The following is a 21,552-nucleotide window of genomic DNA, read 5'->3' as shown; positions in this document are numbered from 1 at the left end:
AAGAGATCTTACTCTCCAATTTAAATAACTAACAGTCATTGATAATGAAGTCAATAAAAGCCTTACCACAGCAGTGCATTAGGTTTGAGGTGGAGTTAATTCTCCTCAGACCATCTTTCTAGTGCAGAAAGTGTCCAGGGCCCAAACACTTTCCCTTCCCCAAAGGAGGAGGGGTGAAAAAACAATCCCCCCCAACAAGAAAAAACCAGAAAACAACCCCCAACAACCCACTGGCAGCTCTTCAGCATGCAGCAAAGAGATTAAGGAGGGTCATACAATGACCCTACACTCCCATAATGACATTGGAGATGAGAATGAACAAACAGTGTCTGGTTTTGCAGCACTTTTATTAGAAAACAACCCCCCCCCCCCCCAAAAAAAAAGGCATGAAGAAGGTTGTATAACAAATATCTCCTCTGAAGTTGGTCAGAGCTTTCCAAATGGAAAGTCAAAGCTCAGCATTCAGGTGGTTTTTCCCCCACCAAAAAACCCCCACATCAGCACAGTTTGTCTTGAGTCATGGCTCTGTTCTTTCTTACAACCAGAATGTCCACACTGACAGATTTCATGTGGATACTTGCCACAACTTATCACTAAGTTTCATACCCCAAAGGATCAAGATCCTGGTCCAGAAGCATCAGAGACGATTCCCTCAGCTTCTGTAGAAGCTTTCGGAGTTCTTCCTTTGAGAATACCTAAGAATGGGAAAAAACCAAACACACACCATCAAGAAGCTGTATTTATTGGCAGTCAAGCAGTGATATCAGAGCAAATGCTGGTTAATTAACTAGAGAAACCTAACTAGGGTAACTTAAACCAGTGCCAGCATCACGGCTCCATCTCCTAACTGCTAGAGGTTATTGGTGAACAGCCAAGCTCAGGTTTCCTGTTCTTGCTGGCAGAGATCTTAAAGCCAATTCAGGCAAATGTGTCACAGACTTAGTCTTAGGTTTCTAATCTTTGGGGATCTGCTTTGCTTTATTTTTCTCTTTGGGGGAGGGAGGAGCCTTATGGGTTGGGTTTTGGTTGGTTGGGGTTTGGTGGGTGGTTGGGTTGGGGTTTGGTGGGTGGTTGGCTTTGGGGGCTGGCTGGGTGGTTGGGGTTGGGTTGGCTCTTTGCTTGGGTTTTCTGTTATACAATAGATGTTATTTGGGGGGGTTGCTTTGCAGGCTTTTGGAGGCAAAGGTTAGGTAAAGAAAGTGCTCCAAACCCAAACCTGCTTATCCAATGTTCTGAAGTATCATGGAAATTGAAAAAGAAATGACTGATCATTTTACAGTTCAGCTTGGAATCACAGGCTGATTTCACTTGCAAATGATCTTTATGAACATCCAACTGTTAAACTTAGTTCAATTCAATAGCCCACATCCACAAATCAGTAGCTGCACTACTCAGAAAAGCTGCTTGTCAGAATACTGGCATCATCTCCAGGCTTTCAAAGTCAATTCTCTGATTCCTCTCAGTCCTGAGAAGGGCCAAGAGGAGGAGCAGAGGGCTGGAGCTGCTCTCCTGTGAGGGCAGACTCAGGGAGCTGGGGTTGTTCAGTCTGGAGAAGAGAAGACTCTGAGGAGACCTAATTGTGGCCTTCCAGTATCTGAAGGGGGCCTACAAGGAAGCTGGGGGAGGACTTTTGAGGGTGTCAGGGAGTGATAGGACTGGGGGGAATGGATCCAAGCTAGAGGAGGGGAGATGATCCTTGAGGTCCCTTCCAACCCTGACAGTTCTGTGATTGTGTGAAACTCCTGCAGTGAATGTGACGAGAGAACGCGACTGAACACGGTCAGGAACATATGGTGGCTCTCTCTCTTGAGAAGGTTTTTCTGCAGTCCCCCCCTGAGCCTGTGAAGGACAGGTCAGCTGCCTGGAGCTGCGTGTCTCACCGTGTACAGCTTGTGTCGCTCAGACGCCACCATGTCCGCCAGGCGCAGGCACTCCTGGTACTGGCCGGTGCTGTGCAGCACAGTGTGCAGCAGGAAGCACATCATGGGCAGGCACAGCTTCCGCAGCAGCGTCATCTGGTGTGCCCGCTCGGGGTCATCCTCAGCATCCTAACCACAGCAGAACCACACATTAGCATCAGGAACAGCCACCCTTCCGTGGCAGCTCTGCATGGCCGTGTCGGCAGCAGCACCAGGTGAACCAGCCTAGGCTGGACAGAGTTGTAAGTGACTGAAGGGGCAGCAGTCTGTACCTGATCGCAGGAGGCCAGAGTGGATTACACAGAAGCACATCAAACCAAAGATGATACAGGTACAGTCTGTGCTGTGATCTAAAGATTCATTTATGTCTGTGCTGTGATCTAAAGATTCATTTATGTCTGTGCTGTGATCTAAAGATTCATTCTGCCCTGTACTCGGCACTGCTTAGGCCACACCTTGAGTCCTGTGCCCAGTTCTGGGCTCCTCAGTTTAGGAAAGATGTTGAGCTGCTGGAAGGTGTCCAGAGAAGGGCAACAAAGCTGGGGAGGGGTCTGGAGCACAGCCCTGGGAGGAGAGGCTGAGGGAGCTGGGGTTGCTTAGCCTGCAGAAGAGGAGGCTCAGGGGAGACCTTCTTGCTCTCTCCAACTCCCTGAAGGGAGGTTGTAGCCAGGTGGGGGTTGGTCTCTTCTCCCAGGCAAGCAGCACCAGAAAAAGAGGACACAGTCTCAAGCTGTGCCAGGGGAGGTTTAGGTTGGATGTGAGGAAGAAATTCTTCCCAGCATTAGAGATTGGCCATTGGAATGTGCTGCCCAGGGAGGTGGTGGAGTCACCATCACTGGAGGTGCTTAAAAAGAGCCTGGATGAGGCACTGAGAGCCATGGTTTAGTTGATCAGTTAGGGTTGGGCGATTGGTTGGACTTGGTGATCCAGGAGGTCTCTTCCACCCTGGCTGACTCTGTGGTTCTGTGGTTTTACCTCTCTAACATCAACCATCCATCCTCCATCAACGAACAGCAACACGTTGTACATCTTCTCCTTCACGTCGGCTGTAAGAGCATCCAGGAGGCCTTTCCAAATGCCATAATCCATCTGGCAAAGAAACAGCAAATCAACTGCTGCAGAGCAGGAGAACTTCCAAGGCTATTTTAACACAGACTCATCACCTAGCATGCAACAGCCAGTGCAGCTCCCATTCAAATTACAATCTTCAGCCAGCAGCTAAAACTTAAAAGCCTGCTGCTAACAGCTATTTATATCCTTGCCTCAACTCCCTGTGCAGAGTCAGACAGGTTGTCCATGAGCAAAGCTACTAGAGGAAGCTAATTTTAAACAACTTATTCTGCCATGCTTGTGAAAAAAAAACAACCCCAAGAACTGAGTACATATGTTCATACTGGCCAGACATGCCAAAAGCACTTGGGGCAAAACAAAGCAGCAGCATCTTCTAGAAAAGAAAATGTGACAAACACAAGAGCAAGGAAGAGTTAACAGCAGAATCAGTTCCAGATTGATGACAATCCACACACTATTCACAGGAGCTCAGAAGTTGGAAGGGACCTCTGGAGATCATTGAGTCCAAGTCCCCTGCCAGAGCAGGAGCATAGAATCCAGCACAGGTCACACAGGAACACATCCAGATGGGGCTGGAAAGTCTCCAGGGAAGAAGATTCCACCACCTCTCTGGGCAGCCTGCTCCAGGGCTCTGTCACACTCACAGTGAAGAAGTTCTTTCTCATGTTGAGGTGGAACCTCCTGTGCTGGAGTTTATATCCATCGCCCCTTGTCCTATCCCAGGGCAAAAGTGAGCAGAGGCTGTCCCTGTCCCTTCCTTCCTGACCCCCAGCCCTCAGCTATTGATAGACATTATGTCAGGGTTGGAAGGGACCTCAAGGATCAGCCAGTTCCAACCCCCTGCAGGGACACCTCACACTAGGTCACGCTGCTCACAGCCACATCCAGCTTGGCCTCAAACACCTCCAGGGATGAGGCTTCCACCACCTCCCTGGGCAACCTGTGCCAGGCTCTCACCACCCTCATGGGGAACAACTTCTTCCTAACATCCAATCTAAATCTACCCATTTCTAGTTTTGCTCCATCCCCCCCAGTCCTATCACTCCCTGACACCCTCAAAAGTCCCTCCCCAGCTTTCTTGGAGCCCCCTTCAGATCCTGGAAGGCCACAATTAGGTCTCCTCAGAGCCTTCCCTTCTCCAGACTGAACAGCCCCAACTCCCTCAGTCTGTCCTCACAGCAGAGCAGCTCCAGCCCTCTGCTCATCCTCATGGCCCTTCTCTGGACACCTTCCAGCACCTCCAGATCCTTCCTGCAATAGAGGCTCCAGAACTGGACACAGTGCTCCAGCTGTGGTCTCACCAGAGCAGAGCAGAGGGGGAGAATCACCTCCCTGGCCCTGCTGGCTCTGCTTCTCTTGCTGCAGCCCAGGATGTGATTGGTTTTCTGGGCTGCAAGTGCTCACTGCTGGCTCATTGGTCAGATCCCCTCTCAGTCTTCCCCTCTCCAGACTAAACAGCCCCAGGGCTCTCAGCCTTTCCTCATAAGGCACGTGTTACAATATTCTGTGTGAGGCTGAGTCACATGAGGCAAGTACCTAAGAATTCACTGTGCCATTCTACTGTCTCACACTCTCTCAACACAAAAATAGAATTATTTATAAGAGAGTTCTTTAACAACACAAATCAGCAACCTTCTACTCAGTTTCACTCAGCTAAAGCTGCCTCCTATGCAAGGCATAGAAGTGTTTTTAGTGAATAGCTTGGAACTTTTCCTTACCTCAAACTTCTTTTCCTTATGTTCATGAGCTACTTTTTCAGTGAAGCTTGCTTGTGGCAACAAAGAAGGCTTCTGTGGAGCTGAGTTCATGTGCTTGAACCACTCATTAAAGCTTTCGTGGGCTTCCTGGAATGGTATCAGAAAGTGTGGTTGGGCTTTGTGGACTCAAAGTACAAGACTGTGATTATCACAGAATCAACCAGCTTGGAAGAGACCTCTAAAAATCATCCAGTCCAACCTATCACCCAGCCCTGTCCAACCAACCAGACCACGGCACTAAGTGCCTCATCCGGTCTCTTCTTGACACCCTCCAGGCACGGCGACTCCACCACCTCCCTGGGCAGCCCATCCCAATGGCCAAGCAAATGAAATGCTCAGTTGCAGTGCATCCAGGAAATCAGGAATGAAATCAACTGGACAAAGCTCAAAGTTTCACCACCATTACTCCTAAGCCATGCCCTGGAATGCAGCATCCCTGCGCTCACCAGATACGCCCGGATGCACAGGTGCTCCCGTATGGCGTTGTCGTCCTCGGCTGGCAGGGGAGTGTCCATCCCCTGTTCTTCCCACTGGTTATATATTTCTGCTATAGAGTCTTGGGGAATCTTCACAAACACATCCTTTGCAGCTTCATGTTTCTTGGATGCTGTGAGGATACAGAATCACAGAATTATGGAGGCTGGAATAGGCCTCTGAGATCCCCAAGCCCAGCCTGGGACCTAACACCACCACACCGACCAGACCATGGCACTGAGTGCCACATCCAGTCTGGCCTTAAACACCTCCAGGGATGGGGACTCCACCACCTCCCTGGGCAGCACATCCCAGTCTCTCATTCCCCTTTCCATCAGGAAGTGCTTCCTAACATCCAATCTAAACCTCCTTGGCACAGCTTCAGGCCATGCCCTCTCCTCTTGTCACAAGCTGCCTGGCACAAGAGCCTGACCCCCACCTGACTGCAACTTCCCTTCAGGGACTTGTAGAGAGTGATAAGGTCCCCCCTGAGCCTCCTCTTCTCCAGGCTGAACACCCCCAGCTCCCTCAGCCTCTCCTCATCACTTTCCCTCCAGTCCCTTCCCCAGGCTGGTTGCTCTCCTCTGGACCTGCTGCAGCACCTCAAGATCTCTCTTGCAGGGAGGGCCCAGAGCTGCACACAGTGCTCCAGGTGAGGCCTCCCCAGTGCCCAGCACAGGGCAGGATTCCATCCCTAGCCCTGCTGGCCACACTGTTCCTGATCCAAGCCAAGATGCCATTGGCCTTCTGTGCCCCTGGGCACACTGCTGACTCCTGTTCAGCTGTTGTCCCCCAGCACTGCCAGGTCCCTCTCTGCCAGGCTGCTCTCCAGCCACTCTGGAGTGGCTGTATGGGGTCTGTAGTGCTGCACGGGGTTACTGTGGCCAGTGTAGGACCCTGACCTTGGCCTTGTTAAACCTCATACAAACTCAGTATCAGGGTATCAGGAAGAAGTTCTTCACCATGAGGGTGGTGGAACACTGGCACAGGTTGCCCAGGGAGGTGGCTGGGGCCCCTTCCCTGAAGATATTCAAGGTGAGGCTCGATGAGGCCCCGGGCAACCTCTACCTGCTTTTGAACAGCCTGGATGCAAAACTGTATCAAAGGTAGTGGCAAGAGCCCATGAGAGCAAAGCTGACATTTACAAAGCTGACATTGCAACAGCTGTGAAATTGAGTACCTAGGAACTTCCTCATGATTGCATTGCTCTGCTTCAGTGCCTCTGCCCTCTGTGCAGGATCGTACACGAGCCAGTCGATCACGTCTATTTTCAGGCGATCCACCTGCAAGCACCAAGGTTCTGTAGTTGAAAGAAAGGTTCTGGTAGCTGCCTGAGGAAGTGGAGGATCTGCCCTCAGAAGCACACTCACCTCTGTTGTGCCTGTATCTAACATCTGGTCATGGTGACTGAAGTCCCCAGCGTCCTTCTTGCGGATGTTCTCGACCACGGTTTTTGTTATGGTGGCAACATCCAGACCTGGGTGAAGGGAGAGCTCTGTGAGGGCGAGCATGAAACCCACACTTGCCACTAAATCCATTTCAGCCTCCAGCTGCTGATCTTACTCTTTTCTGCTATCAACTATTATCCATCTCCACTCACACTGTCAGACTAAGTCATAAGCTTTTGGGATACATAACTTCATCACAGGTGTTTTGGAAGAATGCTGTTTGAGGCTATGGGGAAAGAGTAAGAGAAGCAGAAAGTCTTCCAGTCTGTGCTGCAGAGCAGCATAAAAATACAGCATACAGACCAGCACATTGTCAGCTAAGACCACTGACTCCAATCCTGACAGGACTCTGAATGTACCCAGCATGGTCCTGTTCAACATCTTCATCAATGACACTGATGAGGGGACAGACAGAGTTTGCTGATGATACCAAACTGGGAGGCTTGGCTGAGACACCTGAAGGCTGTGCAGCCATTCAGTGAGATCTGGGCAGACAGAGCTGGGCAGAAAGGAACCTGATGAGGTTCAACCAGGATAAGTGCAGAGTCCTGCAGCTGGGAAGGAAGAATAAACTGCCAGCAGTACAGGTTAGGAGGTGATCTGCTGGAGAGCAGCCCCAAGGAGAAGGACCTGGGAGTGCTGGTGGACAAGAAGTTCTGCATGGGACAGCAATGTGCCCTGGGGGCCAAGAAGGCCAAGGGGGTCCTGGGGTGCATTGAGAAGAGTTGTGTCCAGCAGAGCCAGGGAGGTTCTCCTCCCCCTCTACTCTGCTCTGGTGAGGCCCCACCTGGAATATTGCATCCAGTTCTGGGCTCCCCATTCCAAGAGGGACAGGGGTCTGCTGGAGAGAATCCAAGGGAGAGCTACAGGGATGCTGAAGGGACTGCAGAACTGTCTGGGGAGGAGAGGCTGAGAGCCCTGGGGCTGGTTAGTCTGGAGAGGAGAAGGCTGAGAGGGATCTGATCAATGTCTATCAATAGCTGAGGGCTGGGGGTCAGGAAGGAAGGGACAGGGACAGGCTCTGCTCACTTGTGCCCTTGGATACGAAAGGGGCAGTGGATGTCAACTCCAGCACAGGAGGTTCCACCTCAACATGAGGAGGAACTTCACTGTGAGGGTTCCAGAGCCCTGGAGCAGGCTGCCCAGAGAGGCTTCTCTGGAGCCTTTCCAGCCCTGCCTGGATGTGTTCCTGTGTGACCTGTGCTGGATTCTCTGCTCCTGCTCTGGCAGGGGGGTTGGACTCCAAGGTCTCCAGAGATCCCTTCCAACCCCTAACATCCTTTCATCCTCTGATGTTAAGCTTCAAGCATAAATTTGAGACAGGCATCTGGCATTTACTTCTTGCTGTGTTTGGACATAACCCTGAAGTGAAAGTGATACATAGCTTAACTCAGAAAAGGAAAGACAGTTCCAGGTTAGTTAAAGAAACACCTACTTGAGGAGTGATCAGTAAATTACATTCAATGAAGGCACAGGAAGGAAAGAGCCTCAATCTTCAAAGCTAGATCTGGCCTGAAAAGCTACTGAAAGACAAAATAACCCAAGATATTTATGTATGTGGAATACCAGCACCTCTCACCTGCATCTTTTGCTAACTCCAGGCAGTGGTGGCGTTGCTCACTTTCAGTGACATCTTCCAGGAACAAAGCATACTGAGCAACAGCCAGCTCTGGGGGCAGGTGGCTAACATAAAAAGCTATCAAGTCTGTGTGCTTCTCAGAGATCAGCCTCTGCAGAGGAAGGAGCAAAGGTTTAGAAAGACTGTGGTGGTTGAAATTCCACCCCCAACATTAAAGGCATAGCCTAAAACTACCACAGTGACACAGTGACATTCCTCTGGGTGAACACTGCAGTGTGAAAACAACACCTCGAGTACTGCCTTCAGTGTTGGGCACCTCGGTACAAGGGAGATGTGGAGGAGCTGGAGCCAGGGCAGAGGAGGGCAAGGAAGCTGGGAAGGGCCTGGAGAAGAAATCTGATGGAGAGCAACTGAAGGAGCTGGGGATGGTTAGTGGGAAAGAGAGGAGGCTGAGGGGAGACCTCCTGGCTCTCTACAGCTACCTGAAAGGAGGTTGTGGAGAGGTTGGTGCTGGGCTCTGCTCCCAGGTCCTTAGTGACAGAACAAGAGGGAATGGCCTCAAGCTGCCACTGGGGAGGTTCAGACTGGACATCAGGAAAGCTTTTTTCAGGGCAAGAGTGGTCAGGGCTTGGAATGTGCTGGGCAGGGAGGTGGTGGAGTCCCCAGGCCTGGCTGTGTTTGCAGGTGGTTTGGCTGTGGTGCTTGGGGCTGTGGTTTAGGGGTGAGCCTTGCAGAGCAGGGTTCTGGGTTGGCCTTGGTGACCCTGAGGCTCTTTTCCAACCTGACTGTTTCTGTGACTCTGTGATAAATGTGCAACAACTTTCTGGTTGTTTTGTTCTGATAGAGGGATATTCCCCTTCTCAGCTTCCAAACAAGGATCAATAAAATGGTCATGTAAGCACTGCTGACAGAAGCTCTGTCAGGCAAGCTTCCATGTACCTCTTGAGAAGAGCAGCAACTGTGTCACAGCTCTCTTCCATCCTGTATTCTCAAGGCTCCTTAAGGTTTAAATTGCATTAGAAAAAAAGCCATCAGTTGTTTTGAGAGCTTACCTGAATGTAGGTCTTGAGGACTTCAACAGAAACCTCCTCCTTAATGCAAAGAGAGGTAAATTCAGTTTTAAAGCAGACAATGTGGCCAATGAAAACCAAACCCACCCCACTGAAAACCCACCACCACCACCTCTGCAGCCTACTGCTATCACACAGGTAAAAGCTTATTTGCTTATCCCTGCTTCAAACAGAACTGTTTCTCCAGGAGGGTGATTAACAAAATGTGCCTTTTGGTTCAAAGACTTAGTTCTCCATGGATTCTCTTTGCCAGCCACTGGATAACACAGTTTTTGGTCTGACTGGAAAGTCACTTCTAGAACTGTTGTTCAAATCTTTCCAGTTTTTCTGATCAACAAATACAGTGCCAGGGGAACAGATGACTCCTGCAGGGTGCTCCATGCACTGTTGTGGTACAGAAAACGTTCACATTCCTACATGCAGAGCTTAAATATCACCTGTTTCACCTGTAATAGCCTACACTAACCAACCAAGCTGTACTCCAAGCACCTGAGACTGCTTTAGCTGAGCCTCCAGACTGGGAAAAATGATCATTTTAGTTTCATGCATGTAAGTAAAAGTAGAGCTCTGCATCTTAGCATAAACCTATAGGAACTGTACTCAAACATCAAATCAGGAATCTTATAAACACTTCATGAACCTTCCCTCTGAGATCTGCTCAGGGCTGATTGAGTAAATTTGCAGATGACACCAAGTTTGGAGCAGGAGTTGACCTGTTAGAGGGTAGAAGAGCTCTGCAGAGGGACCTCAACAGGCTGGACAGAGGCCAACAGGATGGCATTCAACAAATCCAAGTGCTGAGTGCTGCACTTTGGCCACAACAACCCCAGGCAGTGCTACAGGCTGGGGACAGAGTGGCTGGAGAGCAGCCAGGCACAAAGGGACCTGGGGGGACTGGTTGACAGCACCTGAACATGAGCCAGCAGTGTGCCCAGGGGGCCAAGAAGGCCAATGGCATCCTGGCCTGCATCAGGAACAGTGTGGCCAGCAGGAGCAGGGAGGTCATTCTGCCCTGTGCTCAGAACTGCTTAGGCCACACCTTGAGTCCTGTGTCCAGTTCTGGGGCCCTCAATTTCAGAAGGATATTGAGGCACTTGAAGGTGTCCAGAGAAGGGCAATGAGGCTGGGGAGGGGTCTGGAGCACAGCCCTGGGAGGAGAGGCTGAGGGAGCTGGGGTTGCTTAGCCTGCAGAAGAGGAGGCTCAGGGGAGACCTTCTTGCTCTCTACAACTCCCTGAAGGGGAGACCAACATGGGGGTTGGTCTCTTCTGCCAGGCAACTAGCACCAGAACAAGAGGACACAGTCTCAAGCTGTGTCAGGGGAAGTTTAGGCTGGAGGTGAGGAGAAAGTTCTTCCCAGCAAGAGAGATTGGCCCTTGGGATGTGCTGCCCAGGGAGGTGGTGGAGTCCCCATCCCTGGAGGTGTTCAAAAAGGGATTGGATGTGGCACTTGGAGCCATGGTTTAGTCAGTCATGAGGTGTTGGGTAATAGGTTGGGCTTGATGATCTCTGAGGTCTTTTCCAACCTGGTTGATTCTATGATTCTACTGACTGAAAAATGTCCAAGAAAGGTTTATTTCTAAGATTCTACTTCAGAGACTAAGCATTGCTACGACAGCAAAGCACATACAGAATTAACCAGGTTGGAAAAGAGCTCAGAGCCCATCCAGTCCAACCTATCCCCCAACACCTTCTCATCAACTCAGCCATGGCACTGAGTGCCTCTCCAGGCTCTTCTCGAGCACACAGGTGAGCTCACCTTGGTCTGCAGGCCCAGAGTCCGGAAGAACAGAATGAGATGGGTCATGAAGCGAAGGAGGTGTCCTGGGAGCACACTTCTGTCTTTGGAAAGCCACCTGCTCAACTCTTCCATCAAGCCTACAGCCAGCAGGGGAACATTGGTATTAACAGTATCATGCTGGAAAAAACCCAAACACCTAAGAAATGCTTCAAACCCATGCATTGGCTCAGCAAGAGTAACTTAACCTCCAAAGGCCAACACGACAGAGCTGCAGCAGTCTGGGAAAGATTTAGCTGCTTCTGGTAAGGAAAGGGCAGTGGCCAGCTCTGGTGCCCCAAGCTTAAGAAGGACATTGAACAGCCAGAGTGGGTGCAGAGAAGAGCCACAATGATGATCAGAGGGCTGAAGCATATCTGCTATGGGGACAGGCTATGAGAGTTGGGGCTGTTCAGCCTGGAGAAAAGAAGGCTCTGGGGAGACCTTAGAGCAGCTTTCCAGGGCCTGAAGGGGGCCTACAAGCAAGCCAGGAATGGACTTCTTGGGCTTGTAGGGATAGGAAAAAAAGGAATGGCTTTAAGCTTGAGGAGGGTAGATTTAGACTGGAGATTAGGAAGAAATTCTTTAGACTGAGTGTTGAGACACTGGAACAGGTTGCCCAGGGAGGTTGTGGATGCCCCTTCCCTGGAGGTCTTCAAGGCGAGGTTGGATGAGGCTTGGAGCAACCTGGGCTGGTGGAAGGTGTCCCTGCCCATAGCAGAGGAGTTGGAACTGGATGATCTTCAAGGCCAAGCCATTCTGTGAAGCTATGAATTCATGAAGCTGCTGCATGCATTTTGCCATTTCTCAGAGACAATTCTAGAATCTATGTGGGACTCCTGCTGCCACATTTACATTGCCTGCCTTCTTTGACAGCTACCCTCTATGTCAAACCCCAGGAAGTCCCTGCAGCTCCTGATTAAAGAAGCAGCTTAGCTTCTGGGTGGAATTCACCTATTGTGTGCTCTTAAAATCCATTCACATGAAAGTTTCTGGAAAGGTCACTAGAAATAGTCAGTTGACATTTACAAATCACTTAAAGGAAAACTCACCATCCACATCTCCCAGGATAATGAATTTCTGGATCACATGGTAGTGTTCCTGGTTCTCCTCTATCACCCTCTGGGGAGGGAAAAAGAAAAGTTCAAGCTTTGAATAAAACCTTATAGCATAATGTCTAAAGAAAGCAGGCTTATAAATAAAGCAAAGGATCCTGAGGGAAAAAAAATCCACCCTGTTTCAAAGGGTACTCTGCATAAAAAGCAGGAGAAAAGGCACTTGCTGTCTTAGTGCCAAACTACAAGGTATTGACAAACTGAAAGAAAGAATCAGCATATAGATCTGTGGGGTTAATACTCCCCTGAAAGAGATCCAAGACCAAGGGCTTCTTGCTCCCAAGAGAAGAATAAATAAGGATGTTGCAGAGAACAGATTCTACACAGCCACAGGAGGAGGAGCATCAGCCTGTACAGCTCCTTAAAGGAAAGGCAAAAGTCTCTTGAGGAGAGATTTGAATCTTTTTTCCAGGAGAGGATTTAATGCCTGAATTACAATTCAATGATTGCATGAGGCAAGCAAAAGCAGAGGAGTAGATATGTGGCTGACTTCAGCAATCTGGAAGCTGCCTTTCAACATGTTTTTGTCTTAGCAATATGATGAAGTGCTCTGTGTCTATTCCATCAAATACAAGGCAGTGTGATTGCAATGGAATCTTTACTAAATTGATATACAAGCTAGATATTTCATCTTGAGTGAAATTAAGTGACCTGAGTGTTAAAAGTAACAAAGAAACAGAGCCTGTTGAAGCTGCCTGCTTGAGAGCAGCCCTGAAGAAAAGGACTTGGGGGTGCTGGGGGAGGAGAAGCTCAACAGGAGCCAGCAGTGAGCACTTGCAGCCCAGAAAGCCAAGCAGAGCCTGGGCTGCAGCAAGAGAAGCAGAGCCAGCAGGGACAGGGAGGTGATTCTCTCCCTCTACTCTGCTCCACTCTGTTGAGTTCTGGGCCCCTCAGTTTAAGAAGGACATTGAAACACTTGAACACGTCCAGAGAAGGGCAACAAGGCTGGGGAGAGGCCTTGAGCACAGCCCTGTGAGGAGAGGCTGAGGGAGCTGGGATTGTTTAGCCTGGAGAAGAGAAGGATCAGGGGTGACCTCATTGCCCTCTACAACTACCTGAAAGGTGGTTGTAGACAGGAAAGGGTTGGTCTCTTCTGCCAGGCAACCAGCACCAGAACAAGAGGACACAGTCTCAAGCTGTGCCAGGGGAGGTTTAGACTCGAGGTGAGGAGAAAGCACTTCACTGAGAGAGTTGTTAGCCATAGGAATGTGCTGCCCAGGGAGGTGGTGGAGTCACCGTCCCTGGAGGTGTTCAAGGGGAGATTGGATGTGGCACTTGGTGCCATGGTCTAGTTGTGAGGTCTGTTGGGACAGGTTGGACTTGATGATCCTTGGGGTCTCTTCCAACCTTAGTTATACTGTGAGACCCCACCTGGAGTAATGCATCCAGTTCTGGAGCCTCTATTACAGGAAGGATCTGGAGGTGCTGGAAGGTGTCCAGAGAAGGGCCCCGAGGATGAACAGAGGGCTGGAGCTGCTCTGCTGTGAGGACAGACTGAGGGAGTTGGGGGGTTTCAGTCTGGAGAAGAGAAGGCTCCAAAGAGACCTTCCAGTATCTGAAGGGGGCCTACAAGAAAGCTGGGAAGGGTCTTTTTAGAGTGGCAGGTAGAGATAGGAATAGGGGGAATGGAGCAGAACTAGAAATGGGTAGATTGAGATTGGATGTTAGGAAGAAGTTGTTCCCCATGAGGGTGGTGAGAGCCTGGCACAGGTTGCTCAGGGAGGTGGTGGAAGCCTCATCCCTGGAGGTGTTTGCAGCCAGGCTGGATGTGGCTGTGAGCAACCTGCTGTAGTGTGAGGTGTCCCTGCCCATGGCAGGGGGTTGGAAGTGGATGGTCCTTGAGGTCCCTTCCAACCCTGCCAGTTCTGTGATTCCATGATTTCAACATGCTTACAAATTTTGCAAGGCCTGTTTTGAAATGCACACACAGACCTCCTGCAAAGGAAACTGCAACCTCCTGTGAAGAAAGCAGCATGTAACCAATCTTTGTCCACTTTCTCAAAGCGTTAAGTAGTTGATTTACTCTGCCTGCTTTGTATGGCTGACAACACCTGACAGTCAGCTGGTTGCTCAGGACACCCAGCCAGTCTGGCAGACAGGGGACATGACCAAACCTGTGTCTTTTTCATCATTACAAGATGGCACCATGCAGAAAAGTCTATTTGAGTCCAGAAACGACTCATTACAGAGGTAGAAAACCTAAATACCTAAATGTGCACATTTGAGCACTTCCTTAAAACAGTGCAGTAAGAGTAGAAGCAGTGAATAGTTAAAACCAGCAGACTGTGAGGCCAAACACTGGAGGTCACATCCTACCTTTCTGTCTGTTGCCTGAAGTTCTTCAAAAACTTTTTCTGAAGTCCAGCTTCAAAGGAGAGAAGAGGCAAAAAAATATTACCTTGAATGTTCCAGACATATCATAGAGGATCCTTTGTTCAGGCTGGGAGAGGAATTGTGCTGAAAACTTACTTTGTTTCTAAATAATCCCTAGGGAGCTCTTCCATCTCCTCTGCAGTCACCACCGAGGTTCGGATTTCCTGCTCCACCAGGGTGTCCACCATCACCCTGAAATATGCCCAAACTGTGTCTTCCCAGGTGTCACAGACTGGAAGAAGCTGCAGATCAAACACACACAGAGCAAACATGATCAAGAAATGGTCAACTACCAGAACCTGAACACAGCAACTATCAAACTTAGGATCAGATTTCCAGGCACCAAAGGAGACTGATAACCCTCTGGAACAGCAGCAAAGTAGGATACAGAATGTCTGTCCACTGCATAATGCTCTAGCTCCCTCATCATTTTACACCCAAGGCAGGCAACAGAAATTGTCTGATCCTCCTCCCAGAGGCAGCACCACTGTGACACCATTCCCTACCTTCTGTACCACCTCAGAAAGATAAAGCTGGAGCACAGCCCTGTGAGGAGAGGCTGAGGGAGCTGGGGTTGCTTAGCCTGCAGAAGAGGAGGCTCAGGGGAGACCTTCTTGCTCTCTCCAACTCCCTGAAGGGAGGTTGTAGAGAGGTGGGGGTTGGTCTTTTCTCTCAGGCAACCAGCACCAGAACAAGAGGACACAGTCTCAAGCTGTGCCAGGAGAGGTTTAGGCAGGAGGTGAGGAAGAAATTCTTCACTGAGAGATTGGCCATTGGAATGTGCTGCCCAGGGAGGTGGTGGAGTCACCATCACTGGAGGTGTTTTAGAGGAGACTGGATGAGGCACTTGGTGCCATGGTTTAATTGTTTAGACTTGGACTTGGTTGGACTCGATGATCTCGAAGGTCTTTTCCAACCTGGTTAATTCCTATTCCTATTCCATTCTTCAGGATGTATGATGCCTTTGGTTACCATGTAGATAATGAGAGGTGTTTAGGAGGAGACTGGATGGGGTGCTTGGTGCCATGGTTTAGTTGATGAGATGGTGTTGGGTGATAGGTTGGACTCAATGATCTCAAAGACCTCTTCCAACCTGGTTGATTCTATTCTACTCTATTCTAGTTGGGGCGCTGTCCCTGGAGGTGTTTAAGCCCAGGCTGGATGAGGCTCTGGCCAGGCTGATCTAGTGTGGGGTGTCCCTGCCCATGGCAGGAGGGTTGGAACTAAATGATCCTTGTGGTCCCTTCCAACCCTGACTATGATACTACTATGATTCTATTCTATTCTATTCTAAGACTATCCACTGGTCTACCTGATGATTTCTCAGCAGGATCACTTTGCCTTACAGGTTTAGGTCATGTTTGCACAAGCCTCAGTGCAGTAGTTAGGGTAGGAGGAAGAGATTACCACTGCTGTGGTGATAAAATGAATTTTATATCCTTTTCTTCCCTCCATCTTGCCAGGCTCTCAGTGCAGGAGTGAGAGTAGGAGGAAAGGAGTACCACTCTGTGGTGGTATAATGAGTTTGTACCCAGTTCCTGCCTCCATCTTGCCAGGCTCTCAGTGCAGTAGTTAGGGTGGGAGGAAGGGAGTACCACTGCTGGGGTGATATAATGAGTTTTATATCCAGCTCTTCCCTCCATCTTGCCAGGCTCTTTCAGCAGTGAAACCCTGGGCCCAGTGCCAGGGCAAACACTGCATTTCATGAAACACTTCTCTCTTACAGTAGTGAAACAAAAAATAGAACTGGAAGTTACTGAACTTCACTGAAGCCACTGAAATTTACTTTCATTACATGTCTGCCATGAGAAGCTATCTTCTGTTCCATAAATCTGTCACTTTACAATGCCTGTGGAAGAACTTTGTTGTTTACATTTCATCTGATAAAGGTTGAAATGATTCCCTGCTCCCCTGCCTTGGATTTGCAGCATGATCTGTTATTTCTACTACATCATACCAAGATGGCAGGGTGGGAAATTAAGCTCCTCCAGTAGCAGCTTAGCACTGATTACTCTAACAGCAAGGAAATTTTTGTGATGGTCTGCAGTGCTCCTCATTGTTCTTGGAAAAAAAATGAAGTTCAACCTTCACCAGTTAGGAGTGGGAGAGCACAAAAACATCTGGAGCATTATAACTAATACCAAGAGAGAACTACTTAAAGATGACAGCATCATACAGAGTGAAAACCTATTGATAGTGAAATTTGGGTACAGAATCATCTTAGGATACACCAACTTGTCTGTAAAAACACTCTACCTGAGCAGGGAAGTGACTGTGTAAGCTCTTAAATAATGCTAAACTAGATAAGAACTAAACCAACAGCACTACAACTGTCTGCACTGATTCTCAGCAGGAATAACAGCAGGAATAAGGCTGAGAGCCCTGGGGCTGTTTAGGCTGGAGAGGAGAAGACAGAGGGGATCTGATCAATGTCTATCAATGAGGGCTGAGGGCTGGGGGTCAGGAAGGGACAGGGACAGCTTCTGCTCACTTGTGCCCTGGGATAGGACAAGGGGCAATGGATGGAAACTACAGGACAGGAGGTTCCACTTCAACATGAGGAAGAATTTCTTTAAGGGTGCCAGAGCCCTGGAGCAGGCTGCCCAGAGAGGTTGTGGAGTCTCCTTCTCTGGAGCCTTTGCAGCCCTGTCTGGATGTGTTCCTGTGTGACCTGTGTTGGACTCTATGGTCCTGCTCTGGCAGGGGGGTTTGACTGGAAGATCTCCAGAGGTCCCTTCCAGCCCCTAGCATCCTATGAGCCTGTGAACCTGTCTACTAAAGCAGGAAATGTTTTGCCATTGTTCTGCCTTCTAGACCTTCAAAAGTACACTAATTAGGAACTGCAGTCTTCCTTCATGGGGAAGGAGGCTTAACATACCTGTTTGAGGTTTCCACTCAGTGCTGCATAGATTGCTCTCTCATATCTATTAAACTGCTCCTAAAATAAGCAGAAGAAAAAAACAACAAACAAACCAAGAAATGTTTACTTCCAAAGCATGCACATTTCCCAGTCACTTTACATTCTATTAGAGGCTAAATCCATTACAAAATGTTCCACCTAACAGCTTCCAAGATGGAAAAATCACAGGACACATCAGGAGCCAAAATTAGAACTGCAAGTGACTTGCCCTCCACTTGGCATCCCCTTGCAGCTTCCCTGAAAGATTTATAAATGACCTGGAAAGAAAGCAACATTTTTCCTTTTCCATGCAATTAAGGCAAGCAGAAAGTCAGAGTTGGTGTCAGCAGTCTCACTGTCAGCAGTCTCACTTTCAACCAAAAAAATCAAAGAGTCAGACATTTCCCAGGCAACCAGCACCAGAACAAGAGGACACAGTCTCAAGCTGTGCCAGGGGAAGTTCAGGCTGGAGGTGAGGAGAAAGTTCTTCCCAGCAAGACAGATTGGCCATTGGGATGTGCTGCCCAGGGAGGTGGTGCAGTCCCCATCCCTGGAGGTGTTCTAACAAGGATTGGATGTGGCACTTGGAGCCATTCCCTTTTCCCCTGAACACCTTTTGTATTTATATAATATACTTGTAAACAGTGTGAGTGTTTTTCTTTTACACCTTTGGGGTAAAACACCTTTGTGGCAGCTCAAGCCAAGACAAATCCCAAGCAGGGCAGCATTCTCTTACCTCTTCGGCCATACGCCAGCAACATATCTTCCAGATGCACCTGTATGGATTCCCTTGGACAGGCTGCAGCTCACTGCCTACATACAGGGGACAATTAAAACAAACCAATTCAGAAAGGAGAGGCATCAGTAACAGCAAAAAGCCCATTTTCTGTTAGCAACCCAGTGCTGACCCCTTTGGAACTCTTCCCAAAACGTTTTGATGCTTTCAACTGGACCACAGGGGAAGGTTGGTGAAGTTTGGTAAATGCTTATCTTGAAGTTAGAGCATTTTGAAAGCTTAGCTTATTTCTACCCCTCTCAAATGCACTTTGAAGCAGTGTTACAGTTTAGGGCAATTAGCTTTTAAACCAGGCTTTCCAAAGAATTTGAGTCCAGGGATGGACAGCCTTTAGAGGCTGGACACAGAACAATGCAAAGTAAGTTTCTCTCACTCCATTGGACTGCTGAATATCTTCTATTTTGCAGCACAAAGTTGCTTCTCTCTCTCTGGGCTGCCTCCTGCTTTTCCTTCTGGATGCTCTAACTCTGCCTTCTGACCCTGCGTGCTGGCTGACTGTCTTCTGTTTTGGCTTGTGAGGTATCACACAGTATCACAGTATCACAGTAACTAAGGTTGGAAGAGACCCCAAGGATCATCAAGTCCAACCTGTTCCAACAGACCTCACAACTAGATCATAGCACCAAGCGCCACGTCCAATCTCCCCTTGAACACCTCCAGGGACGGCGACTCCACCACCTCCCTGGGCAGCACATCCCAATGACGAACGACTCGCTCAGTGAAGTGCTTTCTCCTCACCTCGAGTCTAAACCTCCCCTGACACAACTTGAGACTGTGTCCCCTTGTTCTGGTGCTGGTTGCCTGGGAGAAGAGACCAACCCCCACCTGGCTACAACCACCCTTCAGGTAGTTGTAGAGGGCAATGAGGTCGCCTCTGATCCTTCTCTTCTCCAGGCTAAACAATCCCAGCTCCCTCAGCCTCTCCTCACAGGGCTGTGCTCAAGGCCTCTCCCCAGCCTTGTTGCCCTTCTCTGGACACGTTCAAGTGTCTCAATGTCCTTCTTAAACTGAGGGGCCCAGAACTGGACACAGGACTCAAGGTGTGGCCTAACCAATGCAGAGTACAGGGGCACAATGACCTCCCTGCTCCTGCTGGCCACACTATTCCTAATACAGGCCAGGATGCCATTGGTCTTCTTGGCCACCTGGGCACACTGCTGGCTCATGTTTAGGCGGGTGTCAATCAGCACCCCCAGGTCCCTCTCCGTTTGGCAGCTCTCCAGCCACTCTGACCCCAGCCTGTAGCTCTGCATGGGGTTGCCGTGGCCAAAGTGCAGCACCCGGCACTTAGACTTATTAAATGCCATCCCATTGGACTCTGCCCATCTGTCCAGTCGGTCAAGGTCCCTCTGCAGAGCCTTTCTACCCTCTAACTGACTAACATCTGTTCCCAACTTGGTGTCATCTGCAAGGTACAAGGGAGGGGAGAGATAACTGAGGCTGGCTGTGTACAGCCCTCTGGACTCTGTGTGCAGAGGGCTGGGGAAGTGAACTGAATTATTCTCCAAGGGGGTATCTGTGCTGTTGTTGAACTGTAAATGTATGTAAGTAAGTTTTGTATATGTTTATTGCCTTTCATGCTTTTATGTTTAGTCTACTTTTGTAAAGGCTGGGGACAGAGTGGCTGGAGAGCAGCCAGGCAGAAAGGGACCTGGGAGTAGTGGTGCATAGCCAGCTGAACATAAGCCAGCAGTGTGCCCAGGTGGCCAAGAAGGCCAGTGGCATCCAGGCCTGCATCAGGAAGAGTGTGGCCAGCAGGAGCAGGGAAGTCATTCTGCCCTGTACTCAGCACTGCTCAGGCCACACCTTGAGTCCTGTGTCCAGTTCTGGGCTTCTCAATTTAAGAATGACATTGAGACACTTGAACGTGCAACAGAGCTGAGGAGGGGTCTGGAGCACAGCCCTGTGAGGAGAGGCTGAGGGAGTTGGGGTTGCTTAGCCTGCAGAAGAGGAGGCTCAGAGGAGACCTTCTTGCTCTCTACAACTACCTGAAGGAAGGCTGTAGCCAGGTGGGGGTTGGTCTCTTCTCCCAGGCAACCAGCACCAAAACAAGAGGACACAGTCTCAAGCTGTGCCAGGGGAAGTTTAGGCTGGAGGTGAGGAGAAAGTTCTTCCCAGCAAGAGAGATTGGCCCTTGGGATGTGCTGCCCAGGGAGATGGTGGAGTCCCCATCCCTGGAGGTGTTCAAAAAAGGCTTGGATGTGGCACTTGGAGCCATGGTTGAGTTGTCAGGAGGTGTTAGGTATTAGGCAATAGGTTGGGCTTGATGATCCCTGAGGTCTTTTCCAGCCTGGTGGATTCTATGATTTCCAATTTGCTGGCTAGCAAATCCAAACCACAACAATTTTTTGGTGGGGCTGGCTTGATTGATTAGCAACCAGAATAACCACACAAGCAGATACCTCCATTTCTGTTAGGATCATGGTACAATTTCCATCCTTCCAGAGTTGCAGCCCTCCAGGCCTGACCACATCGCTTGCACAAGCGCTGTGCCTGGAAAACAATGGATTGTCTCAGCAACAGATTCCAAGGTGGGAAAACCCCCAGCTTCCCCTTTGAATATTTGAACAGCACTAAAATAGTTAATTCTTGTAGAGAAGGTGCAAAAAATAGGCACAAAGACTCTTCAACTCAAAACAACCAAAAGATTTCTAAGGAAGTAAAATACCATTGGTGATTTTTCCCCCCCCTGCCCCCACTAAACATCTTAGTTTTCCAGTCAGCATTTATAGCAATGTCAGAAATATGCTACAGCCTCAGCTTAACTAGCTGTCATGCATGCTTCTGCTAAGTTTAGTTTAAGTGCTGTCTGGTAGTTTGGATGTATAATCCATCTCTTCAAGAAAGTCATCAGCTTTTTCTCAGAATCATGAATTGTCAGGGCTGGAAGGGACCTCAAGGCTCAGCCAGTTCCAACCCCCCTGCCATGGGCAGGGACACCTCACACTGCAGCAGGTTGCTCACAGCCACATCCAGCCTGGCCTTGAAAATCTCCAGGGATGAGGCTTCCACCACCTCCCTGGGCAACCTGTGCCAGGCTCTCACCACCCTCATGGGGAACAACTTCTTCCTAACATCCAATCTGAATCTACTCATTTCTAGTTCTGCCCCATTCCCCCCAGTCCTATCACTCCCTGACACCCTCAAAAGTCCCTCCCCAGCTTTCTTGGAGCCCCCTTCAGATACTGGAAGGCCACAATGAGGTCTCCTTGGAGCCTTCTCTACTCCAGACTGAACAACCCCAACTCCCTCTGTCTGTCCTCATAGGAGAGGAG

General features: G+C 49.4%; 1 protein-coding gene across 1 annotated transcript in view; it reads right to left on the bottom strand.

Moving 5' to 3' along the window:
• Positions 1-460: 460 nt before the first annotated feature.
• The window catches only part of NUP107 (nucleoporin 107), a 42,438-nt gene continuing 21,346 nt past the window's right edge, over positions 461-21,552 (bottom strand). The window contains exons 13-28 of the mRNA XM_054178527.1: positions 20,680-20,770; positions 18,218-18,294; positions 17,461-17,520; positions 14,679-14,824; positions 14,526-14,574; positions 12,147-12,216; positions 11,077-11,195; positions 9,301-9,339; positions 8,249-8,399; positions 6,592-6,698; positions 6,402-6,504; positions 5,194-5,354; positions 4,709-4,834; positions 2,895-3,008; positions 1,881-2,048; positions 461-695 (exon numbers count right to left, since the gene is read on the bottom strand). Coding sequence (XP_054034502.1) covers positions 594-695; positions 1,881-2,048; positions 2,895-3,008; positions 4,709-4,834; positions 5,194-5,354; positions 6,402-6,504; positions 6,592-6,698; positions 8,249-8,399; positions 9,301-9,339; positions 11,077-11,195; positions 12,147-12,216; positions 14,526-14,574; positions 14,679-14,824; positions 17,461-17,520; positions 18,218-18,294; positions 20,680-20,770 — 1,683 coding nt within the window. The 3' untranslated portion in view covers positions 461-593. The remainder of the gene's footprint in view (positions 696-1,880; positions 2,049-2,894; positions 3,009-4,708; positions 4,835-5,193; positions 5,355-6,401; positions 6,505-6,591; positions 6,699-8,248; positions 8,400-9,300; positions 9,340-11,076; positions 11,196-12,146; positions 12,217-14,525; positions 14,575-14,678; positions 14,825-17,460; positions 17,521-18,217; positions 18,295-20,679; positions 20,771-21,552) is intronic.

Source organism: Dryobates pubescens, chromosome Z (assembly GCF_014839835.1).
Source record: "Dryobates pubescens isolate bDryPub1 chromosome Z, bDryPub1.pri, whole genome shotgun sequence".
In the NCBI taxonomy this organism is placed as follows: Eukaryota; Metazoa; Chordata; class Aves; order Piciformes; family Picidae; genus Dryobates; species Dryobates pubescens.
The sequence above is the reverse complement of the archived record's forward strand: the minus strand, read 5'-3'. Positions and strand labels throughout refer to the sequence as shown.